The sequence below is a fragment of the Centruroides vittatus genome, unplaced genomic scaffold, assembly GCF_030686945.1.
Source record: "Centruroides vittatus isolate TY-2023 unplaced genomic scaffold, ASM3068694v2 contig_3318, whole genome shotgun sequence".
Taxonomy (NCBI): Eukaryota; Metazoa; Arthropoda; class Arachnida; order Scorpiones; family Buthidae; genus Centruroides; species Centruroides vittatus.
This window is the reverse complement of record NW_027122128.1, coordinates 215432-234042: the sequence shown is the minus strand read 5'-3', so window position 1 is coordinate 234042 and position 18611 is coordinate 215432. Positions and strand designations below refer to the sequence as shown.

At 32.5% G+C, this 18611-nt stretch overlaps 1 protein-coding gene across 3 annotated transcripts in view; it reads left to right on the top strand.

Annotated features, from left to right (window-relative positions):
- The window catches only part of LOC136973938 (uncharacterized), a 32543-nt gene extending 24883 nt beyond the window's left edge, over positions 1-7660 (top strand). For all 3 annotated transcript variants that reach the window (XM_067268708.1, XM_067268707.1, XM_067268709.1), the window contains one exon: positions 5946-7660. In XM_067268708.1, the coding sequence (XP_067124809.1) occupies positions 5946-7460 (1515 nt within the window). In that variant the 3' untranslated portion in view covers positions 7461-7660. The remainder of the gene's footprint in view (positions 1-5945) is intronic.
- Positions 7661-18611: the final 10951 nt, after the last annotated feature.

Sequence of the window (18611 nt, the reverse complement as noted above, 5' to 3'; positions counted from 1 at the left end):
ATTCTTGCCATCCTTCATTTACCTATTTTATTTGTCAGTCTAAAAAGCCTAAGAACCAAATAGTTGGAACTTTTCGAGAGGATATAATAACTGATAACGGTGAAAGATTAATTGAACTATGCATGCAGAACTCATTAAAAATAACAAATGGGTATTTTCAACATAAAGATATACATAAATACACTCAACATCAAGACACATTGAATTCAAAATCAATATTGGACTATATCATTGTGTAACAGAATACTGCACTATCAGTCCAAGATGTCAGTTTTTAGAGGGACTGATTGTGGAAGTGATCATTATGTGATTAATAGTAAAATAAATTTTCCATACTTTAAAGTTGACACTAGTATCAATAATGAGTCAGAAGAGACAGAATTACAAATTCCAAGATATAATCTCTCTTTACAAAATAAAAGTATTCAACTATTGTACCAGAAACAACTAGATGATAAATTAGAAGAAACCTACTTTGATACAGTACAAGAACAATATAATCATATAGTGCAGAGTACTACATCTCACACTTTGTGCCCTTACCGTACATTGTTTTCAACATCTGGAAACCATTAAACGCAATGTTTTTTCTTATCCGTTTAACAGAGGAAAGGGAATGGCTGTCAGTGACCCCAACTTTTGCGTTTGGTCACCATTCAGTACCCTGCCTCCAGCACCCCGTAGATTTACTCACCGCCCACAAGGGGGCGTTATCGCCCACTTTGAGAAACGCTGCTCTAACAGTCTATATTTGAAATCCAAGAACTAAATCTAGTGACATTTAATCCCCCTCTCTAAGCTGTTCCTAACTTTTTTGGCTCAACTTTAATCTCTCTCTAGCTCATTAATAAACACTACTATGAATAACATATATTATAGCTCTTTTCTCACTTCAAACTACAATAATTTACTAATATTAATAATCAATCAGTTAAAGAAGCATTAGGAGAAGTTAAATCAAGAACATGTAAGACAAAAATGTATTATTGGAATGAAGAAATAGCAGAATTGGTGAAAAATAAGAGAAATTTATATTTAAAATGGCTAAATACAAAAAATATAGAAGATAAAATAGAGTATAAGAAACTTCAGGTGGTTATTGGGAGAAAATTTGTAATACCATACAAACTTATATAGGTGGAAGACAAAATACTGAAGTATGGAGAATTTTGAAAAGAAATGATAATAAGAGAACCAATACTATTCAGTACATATCGGTAAATAAATGGAAGGACTATTTTAATAACCTTTTAACAGAAAACAGAAATGAATATATTATTTATAATACAGAGAATGAGGACATACGAGATAATATTAAAGATGACTATATTCAGATAGATTAATTATACTTTTTGAAAGTATAATTAAATCTTTAAAAAATAATAAAGCTAGTGGCATTGGTGAAATACCAGCAGAGCTAATGAAGTGTGGATCTGATAAGTTACTTAGAATTTTGCAAAAACTTAATGGAACAATGTATAAAATCCCACAAGACTGGAATCTTTATATCTGTCACCAATATACAAAAAAGGCAAAAAAGATGAGAGTAAGAATTACAGAGGTATTACTGTTACATGTACATTCAGCAGGATATATGGAAAATTATTAAAATATTACTTAGAAGAAGAATACAAAGATATGGAAAATGAGGAACAGGCAGGTTTTAGGAGTGGAAGATCCACACTTGACCATATTTTCTGTGTTAGACAAATAATAGAGAAAAAAGTTGCTAGAAATCAAACTGCACATTTATTATTTATTGACTTAGAAAAGGCATATAATAGGATAAATAGGAAAATAATAAATAATATTAAAAGTTATATCATAACTCTATTGTTAAAATTAAAATAGCAACAAGATTATCTGAGGGATTTCTGGTTACTAAAGGTTTACGCCAAGGTTGTTGTATTTCCCCAACATTATTTAAAATTTACATTCAAAAGGCTATGGAAATATGGAAGAGAAAATGTAGTAGTATGGGTCTAGTGGTTGGAGTCAATACTGTATATACATTATTGTTTGCAGATGACCAATTAGTTATAGCTGACAATTATGATGATTTAACATATATGACAAGAAAGCTGAAAAAAGAATATAATAACTGGGGACTAAATATAAATATGGGAAGAACTAATTATATGGTAATTGGAACAGAAGACATAAATGATTTAGTTTTGGAAGAAAATGGAAAAATTGAACTGATTAAAGGATGTTATGAATTTAAATGTTTAGGAACAAAAATTAGTAATGATGGTCAGATGGAAATTGAAATTAGGGGCAGAATTATGAAAGGAAGATCTATGATAAGAAGGTTAAATGGAATCTTATGGGATATCTTTAATCTTTAAAACAACAAAAATAAACATATATAAATCATTAGTTCTAAGTGTGATAACATATAGAACAGAAGTGTGGGTATTAAATTCAAAATTTAAATTTAAATTAGAATCCACAGAAATGGACTTTTTGAGAAGATTTGCTTGATGTTCAAAACTAGATAAAGTAAGAAATGAGGAAATTAGGGAAAAAAATGGTTATCAAAACTCTATAGTCAATTATATCCATAACAAACAATTAACCTGGTATGGCCATATTCAGAAGATGGAAGAGGTTAGACTACCACAACAGATATTGAAATGGATTCCAGCAGGCATAAGGAGGGGAGGAAAGCCATGGACTACATGGATAGAGAAAGTAACAAAAGCCATGGAGCACAAAGGACTGACAGAGAATTGTCGAGACAGAACAGAATGGAGAAGAAAAGTTTGAGCACAGGAAGATGCTTAAGCATTATTAACCTGTAAAATAATAATATTTGTCAATCTCTAACTCATCATCCTCTAATCATCTCTAATGTTATTATGTGTCTGTAAATATATTGAATATGTTGTCTAAATAGTTGAAATTTCCTCTTTTTCCTCTAACAGTGATTCCCAAACTTTTTCGATCCACCATCCCCTTTGTTCCATAAAGTTATACCCAATGCCCCTTAACCCATTTTCTCTTGTGAGAAAGGATTGAAAATATTCTTAGGTAAACTTTTCTATGAATCTCACACTTTGTGCCCTTACCGTACATTGTTTTCAACATCTGGAAACCATTAAACGCAATGTTTTTTCTTATCCGTTTAACAGAGGAAAGGGAATGGCTGTCAGTGACCCCAACTTTTGCATTTGGTCACCATTCAGTACCCTGCCTCCAGCACCCCGTAGATTTACTCACCGCCCACAAGGGGGCGTTATCGCCCACTTTGAGAAACGCTGCTCTAACAGTCTATATTTGAAATCCAAGAACTAAATCTAGTGACTTTTAATCCCCCTTTCTAAGCTGTTCCTAACTTTTTTGGCTCAACTTTAATCTCTCTCTAGCTCATTAATAAACACTACTATGAATAACATATATTATAGCTCTTTTCTCACTTCAAACTACAATAATTTACTAATATTAATAAATAAAACAAAGATACAGGTTTAACCTTGATAGCCTCCAAACCAACACTAAATCCTAAATCTCTTTTCTTTTTTTTTTTAACACTTTAAATCTATCCTATCTTAACACATGGTTTAACATTTCTACACATTTCCATAATTAAATGTATATAATTCTCATCATTCCCTTTTCTTTCTGATTCATAGAATTCTCAGGAATCCCAAAGACATCCCATATTTTTTGACTGTTTTCTTGTCCTTAATGAAAACTCCCAAAAATATTTAAAAATGAACACAAATTATAAGCAAAAAACAAACAGTCTAATCAATTTAAAGTCTAAAATCGTGAAAGTGACAGTTAATAGAAATATAAATATTAATGATATTTACGAATAAATGTTCACAACTGATTAAAATAGTATTTATAAGCAGTCCTTTAAAAAAGACAAAAGAAATAACAGTTAAAAATGAGAAAATTTCATATATTAAAAGAATTTCGAATGTTTACAGCTTAATCTCTCTATGCTCCTGCCAAACTTAGGACTGCGCGTGATCAAAGTGCTCGAAGTAGCAGAAATATTTATTAAACCAGAATAGTAGCATTACAGCTATTGGCAATGCAAGGACCAGTATATCTATCAACTCTGGTATCATCAGTGAAATAATATTTCAGTACTGGAGATCAGGGATTTTTGTAACTACAGTGAAGAACCAACCATAAAAATATCATCTGCAGTTAAAAAATGCCTTTTTTTTTTCTTTCTTTTGAAGAAATGGAATATGTAGAATGTTTCTTCTATATTCAGTGAAACTTGCTTAAGTTGACCACTTTGATCCAGTCTTTACAAAATAATACACTTTGCAATGGGAATAACTGCATAAAGTGACCACTGTCTATTGTAAACAGTGACCACTATGGTCATGTCCCAGGATAAGAAATCATCTTGAGTAAACTGACTGTTAAATAGAAACATAAAAACCAAAAAATTTTAAAGAATGTAATTCAATTTGTATTGATCTCATTACAAATACAGTATAAAATATTTGAAACCATCATACTTTGTGGATAAGGGGTTTAAATGAAATTTCTCATAATCTTCCCAAATATTTATTTTGGAAGCTTGTGCAATAGAAATGGTAGTTTGAAAAATTTTAAATAATCATAAATTGAAAATATTAGCAATGCTATGCAATTTTTAGCAGCTGTATTGGCAGAAAATTTAAAAATTTCCATTATGATTATGATCATGGGTCACTATCAAAGTTTCCCTTATCAGTGTTTTATATTTTGACTTTTGTAAAATGAGCTAGCTTGCTTTGTGTGTTCTTTGTTAAGTTTCTGTGTGTGGATTTTTAATTCAAAAGCGAGATTAATATTTTCTTTCTTTTTTTCAATAACTCTTGAGGATCTTATGTCAATATATCAAGGCAAGAAAATTATAGCTGATAAAATTTTAAAAAACAAAGTTATAAAGCAACCCAGGACAGATGTTTCTCATAAAAAATTGAATTTGTTGCATTGTATTTTCTAATAAGTTTTCATTTAGACTACTGTATATTCAATTGTTTTGTATGTTGATTTTACTTTCCTGGTTATTATGTATACATAACACTGGAAAGTATTGGAATCATTTCAAATTTGACCCTTTGAGTTTTTTGCAAATATCCACATTTTGAGACCTCCTAAACCTAAAAACGTGAAAAAACAGCAAAAAAATTCTGTGGATGTGTATGTGTATTTGGCATCTCTTTTGTTTAATATCTCAGGATGGGGTGAAGATTAAGAAATGAAATTTTGCATGGCAGCTTGTGTATAAGGGACATTGATGCTATTAAATTTTGGTTCTTAATTAAAGGTAGACAGGATGGAGACATAGAAGGAGTCATGTGTCATATCTTGAGTGGGGTCAGACTTAATGAAGATGTTATGCATTATTATCATTTACAATTTTATATGAAACTGATTACTACTCTCAAAATTAAGCTTTTTGCCATTCAATAATAATTAAAAATATAGAAAATTTTTAAACAAAATCTCATAACATATGGTACCACACAACTTATATTTTTTAATTATAATATTGTTTAAAGTTATGAGATTTTATTTAGAGAATAACAGCAGGAAAAGTTATGCAACTCATTGCTGGATTTTTTGTATTTCATATTAAATTTCCTAGGTTTAGGGTTTTTGCTTATTTCTACTTAACTGATTTCATCAAGAACACTTACATCCCTCTTTCTGCATAAGGTGACCACATTGAGCTCATCCCTTCAGTGGTCATATAAGAAGGTTTCACTGTATTTAAAATTGAATTCTTGTCTACTTGTTTGTTTATCATGGGAGAATGGCTGAATCGATTTCTATTTGCGTAAATATTACTAATTATATTTTTCAGAAAGTTATGTTTAATAAAGATATAAACTATTTTGAAATAGATTAAATTTTCAGTATTCAAAAGAAATAAAAAATTAAGTAATAAATAGAAGTTATGTATTTATTTTGAATTTTTTTTACAGGACAAAAGCACAATTGAATTTTTCTGTGATTATATTAAAAATGATAAGCTTGAAAGTTTATACTCTGCATACTTGGTTTTGGCAGACAAGAATGTAGATGGCATATTTAGTGTTAAATGCAAGAAAGTTGCAAAAATGTATTCAGAGTGTTTAAAATCCTTTCAGACTGAAAAATTAGAAGATAAAGATGATTTTCCAGAGGACTTTCCAGATTTCTTAGACAAGAAGTTACAAACCAATACTTATCTTTCCTACAAAATTGTAGGTCATCTCTATCGACGTTGTCAAATAATGCATGCAGATTTTGAAAATTTTGTAAATTCAGAAAATACTTCACATCTGACTCCCGATCAAGATTTAGATTATCATGGAAGAGAAAATTATGAAGAATCTGCCAATGAAGCATTACTGATGTATCATAACAAATTATCTGAAATTCTTGAGGAATATGGAATTGAAACTGAGGAAGAACTGCTATCCAATTCCATTAGAAAACTACATATACAAAATAATAAGAACTTATGCAGTACATCCTTAATTCAATTTAGAATAAAGATATTAGTAGATGAGATGAGAAGGGAATTTGTTAAAGAATTTTTAAAAAAAACAAGTTTTACTGTATTTAACAGCAAAATAATCAATATTCTGTGTACCAGTAAATACAAAGACAAAGTATTTCAGAAAGCTTCAGCATGGTATATGGCAACATTTAATCAAGTTGGCAGAAGAAAATATTTTGGATTGCCATGGAGTATTTATGAAATTTTAAATAAACTTAAATCCTATAATCAGTATAAATCAAATAGGAAAAGAAGCTTAAAATTCCAAACAAAATTAGACAAGATGTTGAACTTATATTGTCCAATTCAGTGTGAGGATGATAAACATAAAGCTGTCATCAAACTAATGCATGATTTGATTTATTATGAAATATTCCAATCAAACAAAATCACTCAAAATGAAACTGAAAATCTTATAATTGAAATTATTTCTCATATTTTCCAGATTTTGTCACCATATTCCTTAGATATAAGCAAGAAACCTTTGGCATCTGAGATTTTACTGATGCTATTAGAAAGAATGTCATGGTTGATGTTTGAAAAAAATTCCTATTATCAATCATCTTCTAGTCATTTCTTAGATAGTCAAACTCTTGGAAGATTAGCATTTGAAGTGCTGCTAAACTTAGTTTGTTTAAACAATCTAGACTATTTTAAAATGACAGATTCCAAAACAGAGATGTTGCAAAAGGCTACTTTTAGGCTCTCGCTTGATGACGATGAATTGTCGGAGAGATTCTCTCATTATGGTGACAAAATCAGTCAATTAATGATGGATTGGACAAACGTTGATAGTTTTCAATACAGATTTAAAGAAGCTAACAACAAATTCTTTTTGTTGGTAAAAGTCATTGGCAGTAAATATGTAGTAAATTATTGCAAAACAGTAATTATGCAAAAAGATTTTGCTGAAACAATAACATTTTGTGTATCTTTAGATAATACTTATGACTAAACTCAGAACAGAATGGTTCAAAATTATATTTTCAGGAACTGAAAATACAGTACAGGTAGGCCTCCTATAACACAGTACCTTTACAATGCGTTTTCACTCCAACATGGTTGGAAAAATGTGGAAATTTTCTTACAACATGATTTAGGATATTTAGAAACAAATTATCTTTCACATAACAGAAAAATCGCAATGGATCACATAAGTGCAGTGGAACTTGATGAAACAAGCTCATATCTTATTACAAGCTCATATCTTGAAATAAAACTAGTCAAACATTCTCTAACAACTATAATAAGTGACAATGAGGACTGAATTTGTGAGCATAACATTATGTTTCTTTTTGATTTTGACTTCAAATCATAATCTTTTTAGTTTTTGTATGATGATGAATTTTATTTAAGCTTTTTATGTACATAAATTTAAAAAATGATGAAAATGTTACACCATAAAAGGCAGTTTTTCTCTTTTTAGAACTGAATTACAGTTTTTGTATTAAGTTGGTGTCTCCTATAATGTGATTTCCCACAACGCGATATTTTCAAGGAACATATCTACTGCGTTGTAGGAGGCCTACCTGTATATTTAATTTTTATTATGTATAGAGTATTCCTAAAATCTGTATGTGTATGATCAATCTTAATAAATTCTGTAATAGTTCATCAAAAATTTAAGTTATAATTTACAAAAAGAACAAAATAAAAATTTTTCTGAAATTTGCCTTAGTTTGAATTCTTTCTACTCTAAGGGAACTAACAGGGTTTTTTTTATATACCCATTTTGGGGTTAGTCAGACACACGTTAGGGATGATCAAGTGATTCGCAATGAGATCCCAACATATCTAGATAAATCAGTTACCATAAAAATTTTAAGCCAATTTAAGTGCAGTCCTTAGTCTCTCAGAGCCAGTGGCTAATTAAATCTTTTCAGGGCCTTTCTAAATAATTTTATGGATAATATTTAATTGAACCTATAGAATTATTTCTAAATTATGACATACAATTGTAACAGCAATGTTGCATTAATTTTGAATTTAAAAAAAATCAAAAAAAAACAGATATCCATGTGTGTATGTGTATCCATGTCTGGATAAGTTGGTGTGATGTGCAGGGCCAGGAGTACAATGTACCAACACTTATTTTCATTTGTATCCCAGAGCAAGGCAGTTGTGGTCTCTCATCCTGGTGGCCCGAATGGCACATAGCTTTTCTTGTTTTTTACTAGTTTAGATAAGGTTAGTTTCAAATAGTTGTGTCCATTGTGTAATTTTAGACTTTTGGGTTCAGTTTTGTCTCTATTCCACTGTTTATTTCCATTGTTCATTGTCTCCTTTATATACTTAAAAAATATATATAAAAAAAATTGGTATTGTGCTTGTGGGTCTTTGTCATTGTCTGCTCTAGCATGTCTTAGTAGTAGTAGTCCATTTTCTTGTATAGTAATAAGTTAGTTTTAAGACAGATTTAGTAAACTGTTTACTCACTGTTTCTCTTCTTCATTCAGTTAGTTAGGTTATTCTGCCTCTTAGGGCTTGTTAGCTATGACTCTGGTATAACGTATTAGTTTTGAGCCTTTGTGAACAGCCACTTGGCATTCACTCTTCTTTGTCTAGCTTTTATGTAGCTAATGGCAACTTAAGGTTACAATAATCACAAACTGTCTATATAAAAACGTTCCTTGGCCACTCTTCTTAAAGGTTCTCTACATGTGCCACTCAGAAATATCCTTCCTTTCTCTTTTTTCTACCTCCTCACTCTCCTTCCCACCCCTTTATTCCTCCAGCAAAATACTTTGTGTACAGCTGCCTTTTGTAGTGTTCAATTGGTTCTTGAGTTTTTTCTTTCCAGAATACTATGAACAGATTCATAATTATTCCTAATAACAAAAATCTTTTTGTGATTACTATATAAGAGCAAGTCGGAAGCAGAAAAGACACGATGTCAACACAAAAAATGTCATATCGCCATATAGGTATAATCAAATAACACAACAGCCAGATGGCTGAGCGATCAATATAGTAGTCTACTACTCTGGGGACTCAGGATCGAATCTGGACGGGTCCAACGAGATATGTTGGCCCCAGTCCCTCGTCACCTCGGTGCTCCATTGCCGGCCTAGCTGAATCCATAATGAGCTTGCTAAAAAAGAGGCTTTCTTAGTGCCCACAGGACAGAAAGATTTAAAAAACTACAAATAACAGCATTAGAAAATAGCATGTACAAAAATGTATTAAATTGTATTGAACACAATACTGTATTAAAATAGTATAGTATAGTATCACAGAAATGTTCAATTGAATTTAAAATATAATAATTTAAAGTAGTGTACAAAATTAAAGCAACAAACAAAACCTGTGTAAATTTAGTGTCATGAAATGTCATATGTAAATCAGCAAAGTGCTAAGCAAATGAGGCACTATAGTAGCACACTAGTGTGACAAAATTAATTCGCTATATATAGCAAAAACTTTTCTGACAGTTGTCTGCTAGGATTGCTAACAGTGAGGAAGTGTACCTGATGTTTTAGTAACAGATTATCAGGTGTGTATGTGTGTTGCTTTAATTTTGGACATGAGTGTACTGTACATTAGGTGGTTGTAGCCAATTTAACTGACAAGAATGCCAAGCAAAGTAATTTGAGAGTTTTGACATAATTGGATAAATTTGAAAACTGCTTTTGGAATTGCAAGTTCAATTAGCATAATAAATTAGTTTGACAAATAAATTTAATGTATTGTACTCTAAAAAGTAAAAACACCATAAATAAGACGATATATCCAGATAATGTAGTAATATGTACTTTACATTAAATAAAGCAACATCGAAGTACAATGTTTCTGTTTGAAACAAGATGGTCAGATAAAATAATAACTGGAAAAAGCTATTTACTCATTCTTAACAAGATGTGTAAACCAATATAAAAACCTGTAAATGTGGAAATGCCCTCTACCCAGGGCCGGATTATCGAATAGGCAAAGTAGACAAATGTCTAGGGCCCGTAATTCGGAGGGGCCCAGCTTCAGTGCAGATTTCTGTTTCAAAACGAGTTAAAAATTATTTAAGAAATTCGATAGGACAGAAAAGGCTGTATTTAACAATTCCTACTAAGCTCCGCTCGACTAGCCATTACCTAAAAAAAAAAAAAAGGTCAACAGCCACCCGTGCGTCAGAAGTAATGTACGCCACGAGATCTCTCGCACCATCTACAAATATTCCTAGGGCCGCCTCTCGTGGTAGTACTGACGTATGGTTATGATTTATTTTCTAAATCTAAACTAATACGTCGCGACATCGCATATTCGATATAGCGTTCAAGTTGCTCGAGTGCGAAGATATTACAATTCAATAGTGTTTTATAAAAGAGTTAGAAAGGGTGATACTACGGTGTGACTTGGGGTGACACCACGATATCCGCACCGGGTGTCACCCATGCTAGCTACGCTAATGTCACATTATCCCTCGGGGTGCCTGGTGGGGTCTGAGAGGCCCGACTCATTTTCAAAAGTTCATAACTATTTTAATATTTGCGTTAGCGACTTAAGGTTATTTGTAGCTTCAGTTCTCTTCATGCGCTTGCGATCCCCACAAAATTTTTAGTTCATCGCGCGATATTCTGGAACAAGACGTGGTCGAATAAGTGCAGGGCCTCACAGACCCCACCAGGCGCTCCGCGTTGCAAAAGTGTAAGTAATATTTTTTGTGTTTGCTTGATTTATAACACGTTTACGTTGTCAGTAGATAAACGTTTAAGCATCTATTGAGCGTCTGTAAAAAATGATCCAGATTTATTTGCATGGGACATGCGAAATTCCTATGGAAAAAATGCCTAAATTCTCAATTTCAAATTTTAAGTGAAGAAGCTTAATTTTTATGCTTTAACAGATAATTATATTAAGTGCCATTAAAATGAACCCAAAATACTTAAATTATAATGAGATTACATCATGATTTCTAGAGAAACAAAGTTAATATTTTTGTTACAACAAAAAAAGTTGATGTTTTTTATTATGTAGTCGTGTGAATAAATATTTCACTTAAATCAATGATTGTTTTATTCTAAATATGTCTTAATAAACCTATTGTATATATATATTAACATAACATTGAAATTATCTTTACAAGCCATATAATGTAGTGTTTTATTTTGGGGTCTGTGGGACCCCACCAGGCGTTCGGCGGAAATTTCTTCATCAGGCACCCCGAGGGTTATATAAGATTTGTTTAGAAGCAACTTATTTAAATGGGGCCCCAATTAAAATTTTTTCTAGGGCCCGCTAGAGGCTTAATCCGGCGCTGCCTCTACCTATCTGAAAAGTGATCTAGGAAATGGTTTTTTAATTTTCCTTTTAGAGGAATTTTTTACCAAGTCCATTACGGGTTCGGCAGGGGCATCTGGATGATGAGGAAACACCGTAAAAAATTTCCTAAGGGTTTTTCGACAGTCTGGACTCTGATCTCAGATCCCCAGAACTGTATGTGGTCACCTTAACCGCTCAGCCTTTCGACTGTCTCTAAGGAGTAGCTGTAATATCCCTTAGCTTGGTCCAATGTAAAACTCCAGGAAATCATCCGTTTGGATAAAGAATGAATACTAGCATTTTGATATTTTCAAATAAATGTCCACGCGTCATTTATTATACTTTATATATATGCATAAGGAAACGTGTTGCAAAAGGTAACTTTTTTACGTTTGGTGGCTTTGCAGATTTCAGCAAACTTCGGTGTTCGTAAAATTTAAAAAATTACCCATCTACCGTATAAGCAGCATTATCCGTCTCATACAAGTCGACATAAAAATATGTTTAGTAAACATAACGTACAAAGCAAAACAAAAATACGTTTTGTAGTTGCATCATTAAACCCCATTAGCAAGAAACACAATTTTATAACAAAACAATATAAGTAGAACTTTACTGAAATCTTGTCAATTGTAAATTGAATTCTATAATTTACAATTTGATGTTTTTTAATCTAGAAATTTATGCTGTTCCGAGTAAGAACTCGGAATACTCGAGATTGATTTTTTCATAAATATATTCGGGAGTCCTGGAATTTAAATTGACTAAATAATACGGTTGTTAGTTACTTGCCCGATTAAAAATATGCTTCTTAATCGTGATTCAACGTATATATACATAAATAATGGATAACATTTTAAGGCGTAACACTGATAATAGTTTAATGAACTTCGTGCACGTTTTGCATGACGATCGTGACATCCGACTAATGATCTTCATTTTCTGAAAAATATCAAACGTGAGTATTTCTATTGAATTAAAAAAATTTTAAATCAAGATTTAATTACATCGTAAATTAGTTATTGCAGCTTATACGATGATACATTGATTCTTTGTAGAATTTTAAAAATTTCGCCAGTCGTTTCATCACTTGGTTTCATATCGTTACATTGCGATCTTCTGTTATTTCTGTTTGGATTGGAGTAAAGCAACGCAACATATTCACGATCCACCACGCAGAAGCTCCCGGAAGACTTTATATAGGAAACTCTTATTTTGGTGTTAGACACGTAAAGCCGAAAAACTAGGCTAGGCGCAAACCCGCGACCAATATTCAACTAATTTTATCTCTTCAACCACTGGTGGACATCCATTATTCCATGCAAACGCCTGCAATTCACAGAAATACCTCACGCAAATGAATGCGTCACCTCACCCGTTCTTTTGACAGTTGATTAGTTAACTCGCTTCTGTTGAGTCTCACAAATGTAGAAAATTTCTTAATATTTTACATTTTGTTAGTCACAATATTTTCTTTTCTATGTTAAATATTCTCTTGAATATTTTTCACTAGAAAATAGGCGATTATCTTACAGTGCAAATTTCATAATTCTTCTATTGTTCTTTTTCAAGAAATTCCCGTGCTTACAAATCTTGAATCGTTATTTTAATGATTCACCACCTACAACTATTTATTATACATAATTTTTCCGGTTGTTATAACAGGAAAAGTGTAGCGATCGGTCAAAAGATGTCTCCCCCCGAGATTTTTATATGAGGACCCGAACGGGAGTCGACTGGGAGGTCCGAAAGAGGGGATATCAATCAAGAATTTAAAGAGCTCCTTTCCCGACGCGAACGGGAGAGATCAGATGTCTCGATCGAACAATAGATTTTTGTGTAAATTATTCTAAATAGTGGAAAGGAATAAAGTCGAAGAAAACGTGACGGGAGAGGAATCATGTTCGGTCGCGACGTTGACCCCTCACGCGCCCTCCATCGGGTTTCGAATTGTCACCAGGTGACAAGGAGAGACCAATGGAGAGGCGATTTTTGTGGCAAAACGCTTAAATCCCTCGCGTTCAAGGACACCCGGGTTCTTGGTTATTACGAGTTATTGATTCGTAGTTCGGGCTTGGCTATTTTGTTGTGATTACGAGTCTTCAGAATTCGCCACCGTGTGGGCCAACAATGACCATCTAGTCGACGTCCGAACTAACCATCGCTCCTGAAGACATCGTGTTTCTACCAGATTCACCCATCTCCCGAACCTTCAATCCGAAACTGCGCCGCATGCCCAGGGGCCGTCTACCGAAACGTACACTATACAGTACGTCGTCGAGGGACCGAGAGAACTTCAGATCGAACGTTGAACACTCAACCAAAAGAAGAGAAAAAACTTTTTATTCGCTCCCAGAGTTGGGTTTTGTCCAAGTTTAGAAGAAAGTTGTAAGAAACTCCTATTTTTATTAAACGGTTTTTGGTGGTAACCTGTCTTAGTGAGTCCGTCCTCTCCCACAAGACCGTTTGACCGCTCGACCGCCGTAACATTCTTTCATTCCAATCGGCTAACCTCACATTTACATTTTGAAACGTCGAGAAATGAAAACAAAAAATTGGGAGATTTTTTCTGTATGTATGGATGGGTATGCGTAGGGGCATGATTTTGTTCGCCCACTTTGAAGTTTAATAACTTGTGTGCTTTTTGTCGAAAATTCCTGAAATTTTGAAGGAAGATTTGTATATTAGAGGATTGATGCCATAAAATTTTAGTGGTTAAAGATCGACAGGATGGGAAGATAGCGGTGGTCCTATGCCATATCTCGAGTAGAGCCGGACTTAATAACGATTTTACTCGTTATTGGAATTTACAATTTTTTTATAAAACTCCTCCCTACATTCAAAATTAAGGTTTTTGCGGTTTATAATAATTAATAATATAAAATGTGTTTTAATAAAGTATCATAATAGATGGCATTACACGCAATTTTAAATGTTTTTGCCTGAAAAGTTACTTAACTTGTTGCTGGACTTTTATGTACAAAACCCATTTAAATCATACCTAGTTGATCAGATAATGTTATCAGATAATGATAAATTATCTGATAATAAATCTGATAATTATCATTAACAGATAAATTATCTGAAATGATCAGATAATGTTAGGGAAAGCATATTTCACGTGTATACGTAAAAGTGTACTTGAATTTTATGAATATCGAAAACGAAACCAAATCCTTGGTGGCCTCCGGCGAATAAGCACTTTGCTTACTGTGCTACTGGATTTGCTCATCAACGGATGACATTTGAAAATGGTCGTCTATAGTCAGTAAAATTATTAAACGTTTTTGTGCGACTAATTTCTTGGAAATGAGAACAAATAACGTAAGTTAAATATACAACTGAGACTGAAGTTATATGTTTTGTATCTATATTTACCTCTTAGTTCAGGTTATTGATCGATTAGCAGTTTTTTAAATTAAACAAGGTAAAGAAGTCTTACTTTCATTTAATAAGTTTTTCATTATAAAGTACTAAAATTTTCAAATAATGTATTTTTATTGGATAAACGAATACCTTAACTGCTTTTTCTCTCGGCATTTTTATCGTTTAATACCATGTGGATTTGTAAATTGGGTCCACTACATTGAATACAGACAGTGGCGTAGCGTAGGTGTCAGCTACCCGGGCAGAGGAAAATTTCGTACCCCTTAAATAAAATACGGGGAATCCCTACAAGTCAGTACAGACGGTGTTGTCAGTCGCTACATTGAGCAAGATGTCATTATGATAGATTTATTTAAAGAAAGGGGATTCCCCAGTTTCGTCACAAAATAAGTAACGAAAAATTCCCTGCTCATTTCAATCGGTCCGAATCGTAGGTACGACAAAAATATGAAATGAAATGGTTCAAATTTTAACAAGATATTATTATTATTTATTGTGAAAAAAATGCCGCCCCCTAAAAGTGCCGCCCGTAAAATATTTAAAAAAAATTACCGTGGAACAGCCTTACGATGAGTGTGCTTGTTCCTCAGTGTCAAAACGTAGTAGATTTTTTTAAAAAACACTTAATTCTTTGGTGAATAATCAAAAATTCTGTTTGAATCATGATAGATCCACATATTATATGATGACTAATGTTTCGATTAATTGCATTTTCGATCAGTTTTGCTTTATAATAATTAATACGTAAATTATACAGATAAATTAATTTATACCAGGTATTCACGAATAAAAATTTGATTTATTTAAAATGATAGTAATAAAAGAAATTAGCATTATTTAAATTTCCTTTTGGTTTTGTCAACAATTAACACAATGGTGTTAAGTATTGCTTTATGATTAGAGGGAATAAAAGGCCCATTCGCAATGAAAATTAAGCATACACATAAAACCTTGTACAGTACCTCTGCTATTTAATGCAACCACTCACAATGAATTACGTGTGACCTCAAACTTAATTATAAGACGTTAACATAAATAATAGCTACTTTATGGGGAAAATGATAGCATTAATATTAAGATATTTATATAAATAAATAGCTTGAAATTTGCTCCAAGTTTTTACGTGATTTAAAACAAGAAACAATCGCAGTGGTTAAGGAATTCCCACTGTTGAATTTTTCTCTGGTTCAACGGACGAATCCCCCATCACCTATTGCTCGCACTTTAAAGTTTTCCGATGCAAAACAGCTAAGATGTACTGTACTGTACGCTTCGACGTATTTATGTCCATAAACTGCACAGCTCTATCATCAATCTATTTCATCGCCGACCACTATATTAAAATAATATAAAATTATATTTGAATTTTATTTTTTAAAGTGCACTCACTATCAGTCCCCTAAGAATTTGGCCACCTGCATGCATATCCATATAAAAACTATAGTGTTTTAAAATTACAGAACAACTTCACCTGTTATATCAAATATAAATTTTTTCATACGGGCTTAAATTCACAATGATTCATACGCATTACACTACTATAATATTAATTTTCCAGATTTGTACTGTTTTCTGCTCGAGTTTTTAGCGTAATACGTCTTTATACAAATCCTGGATGCTAATGTCCGCGGATGACAGATTATGCGTGAAATTTAGTAACATTTAATGTTAGGTTTTATATACTTGTTAATTTTTATATAAAAAAAAAGAATGTATAAGTAATGTAAACTCATTTTTTAAGCAATATGGAAGTCATTGACACTCAAATGCAGTATATAGCGTATTGGTGAAATTTCGTTCCTGAGATTTAATTAGTGTTTAATTGTTAAGACATTGTTTTAGCCAAGAATTTTAGTATTTCCTTCAATAATAAAGCTTAATATCTAAATTTTTAGAAATATAACATTCCTTCTCGAAAAAGTGACATATTCTTTCGAAAAAAAATCCGTACTTTAATTGCAAGACAAATATGTTGAAGACGATTTCCTGTTTGAGGCTGTCCATAATTTTTGTTCGCATTTTTCTTGAAATTTTTACTCTCCCTCTTGTCCCAGTTTGTATAAGTTTCTTTAAACTTTATTTTATTTTATTTATTACCTGAATTTGTAGAAAGTTTTTCAGATAAATTTAATAAATGCATTATTATTATTTTTAACTCTTTCCGCCCTATGGGCCCTAAGAGGGCCTCTTCTAGAAGGCCCATTATGGGTTCGGCCAGGCCCACAATGGGGCGACCGGGTGGTGAGGGACGGGGCCCGACATATCCTAACGGACCACCCCCCGAAAAATTCCTGGGTTTCGACCCGTTCGGATTCGATCCCGGGTTCCCCAGAGCGATAGGCTGTTACCTTGACCGCTCGGCCATCCGGCTAAATATGCATTATTGTAAAGAATGTGATAAACTGTAACTCAACATGTGACAATGCGCGCTGATTTGCATTCGTTCCACTTTCCACGCCAAGCATGAAAATAGACCGTTCTCAGAAATCTGCCAACTGGAACTCGGGATCTGCGGTCGTACAATATTTCATTTGTTCTATAAAATTAACGGCAAAAGGGACCCGCTTTATCTCCGGTTTCCATACAATATCTCGATGGTCTTGCTTGGGATCCAAATTAGTATCTAATTTATAAATGTATGTCACGTTAATTCAGTTCTAACTCCCAAAATGTACAAACAAAATATTTTGAAGGAACAATTGATTCACGTCATTTTTTACTCGGTAGAAACACCTGATGGGGCAACTTCATGGGCGTTTAAACTTCTTTCACTGTTTTTTTTTTTTTTTTTTTTTTTTTTTTTTTTAACTAACATTGATAATAGAAGTAGGTACCTACTGTAGAAGTAGGATTATATTACAGTAGTACCTACTGTAATATAATCCTAATTTGAAATTTTATCAAAGATGAAACACGCAAACATGACTGGTTTTTATTTCGTTTCAATATCTTCGATCAATACAACTGTACAACATATATAGAGTATAGTAATTTAAAATATGCTTCCGTACTCGACTTCTTTAGAAAAATATTGATTGTGAATCTAACGAGAATTTATCTCTTATAATTTGTAAAGAAAGAATTTAAATTCCAGTACAAATTTTGAATTCAATAATCGTAATAAAACTATTTATTTACAATACAGGCTGAGAAAGAAAGTCACTTATCACCCCTGCTACAGAATATAGAATGTACCCAATGTTAATTCACTGATGTCAGGAACACATTAGACCAAGAAGGAAACAGATTGATATATGTTACACGCACGGCCGCCATCTTGATGGTGGCCATATTGAATGCAACTCCAAAACTGTAAATGAGAAGGGGGTCATGTGACACATCATTTAGGGTCAGAATTTCACAAGGAATTGATTTCTGAAAGATTTTATTGACCTACCCCGAATAGTTATAGAGTTGTACACGTTACATAATGTGCTCAATGTATATTCTTTGGGTATATTCTATATTC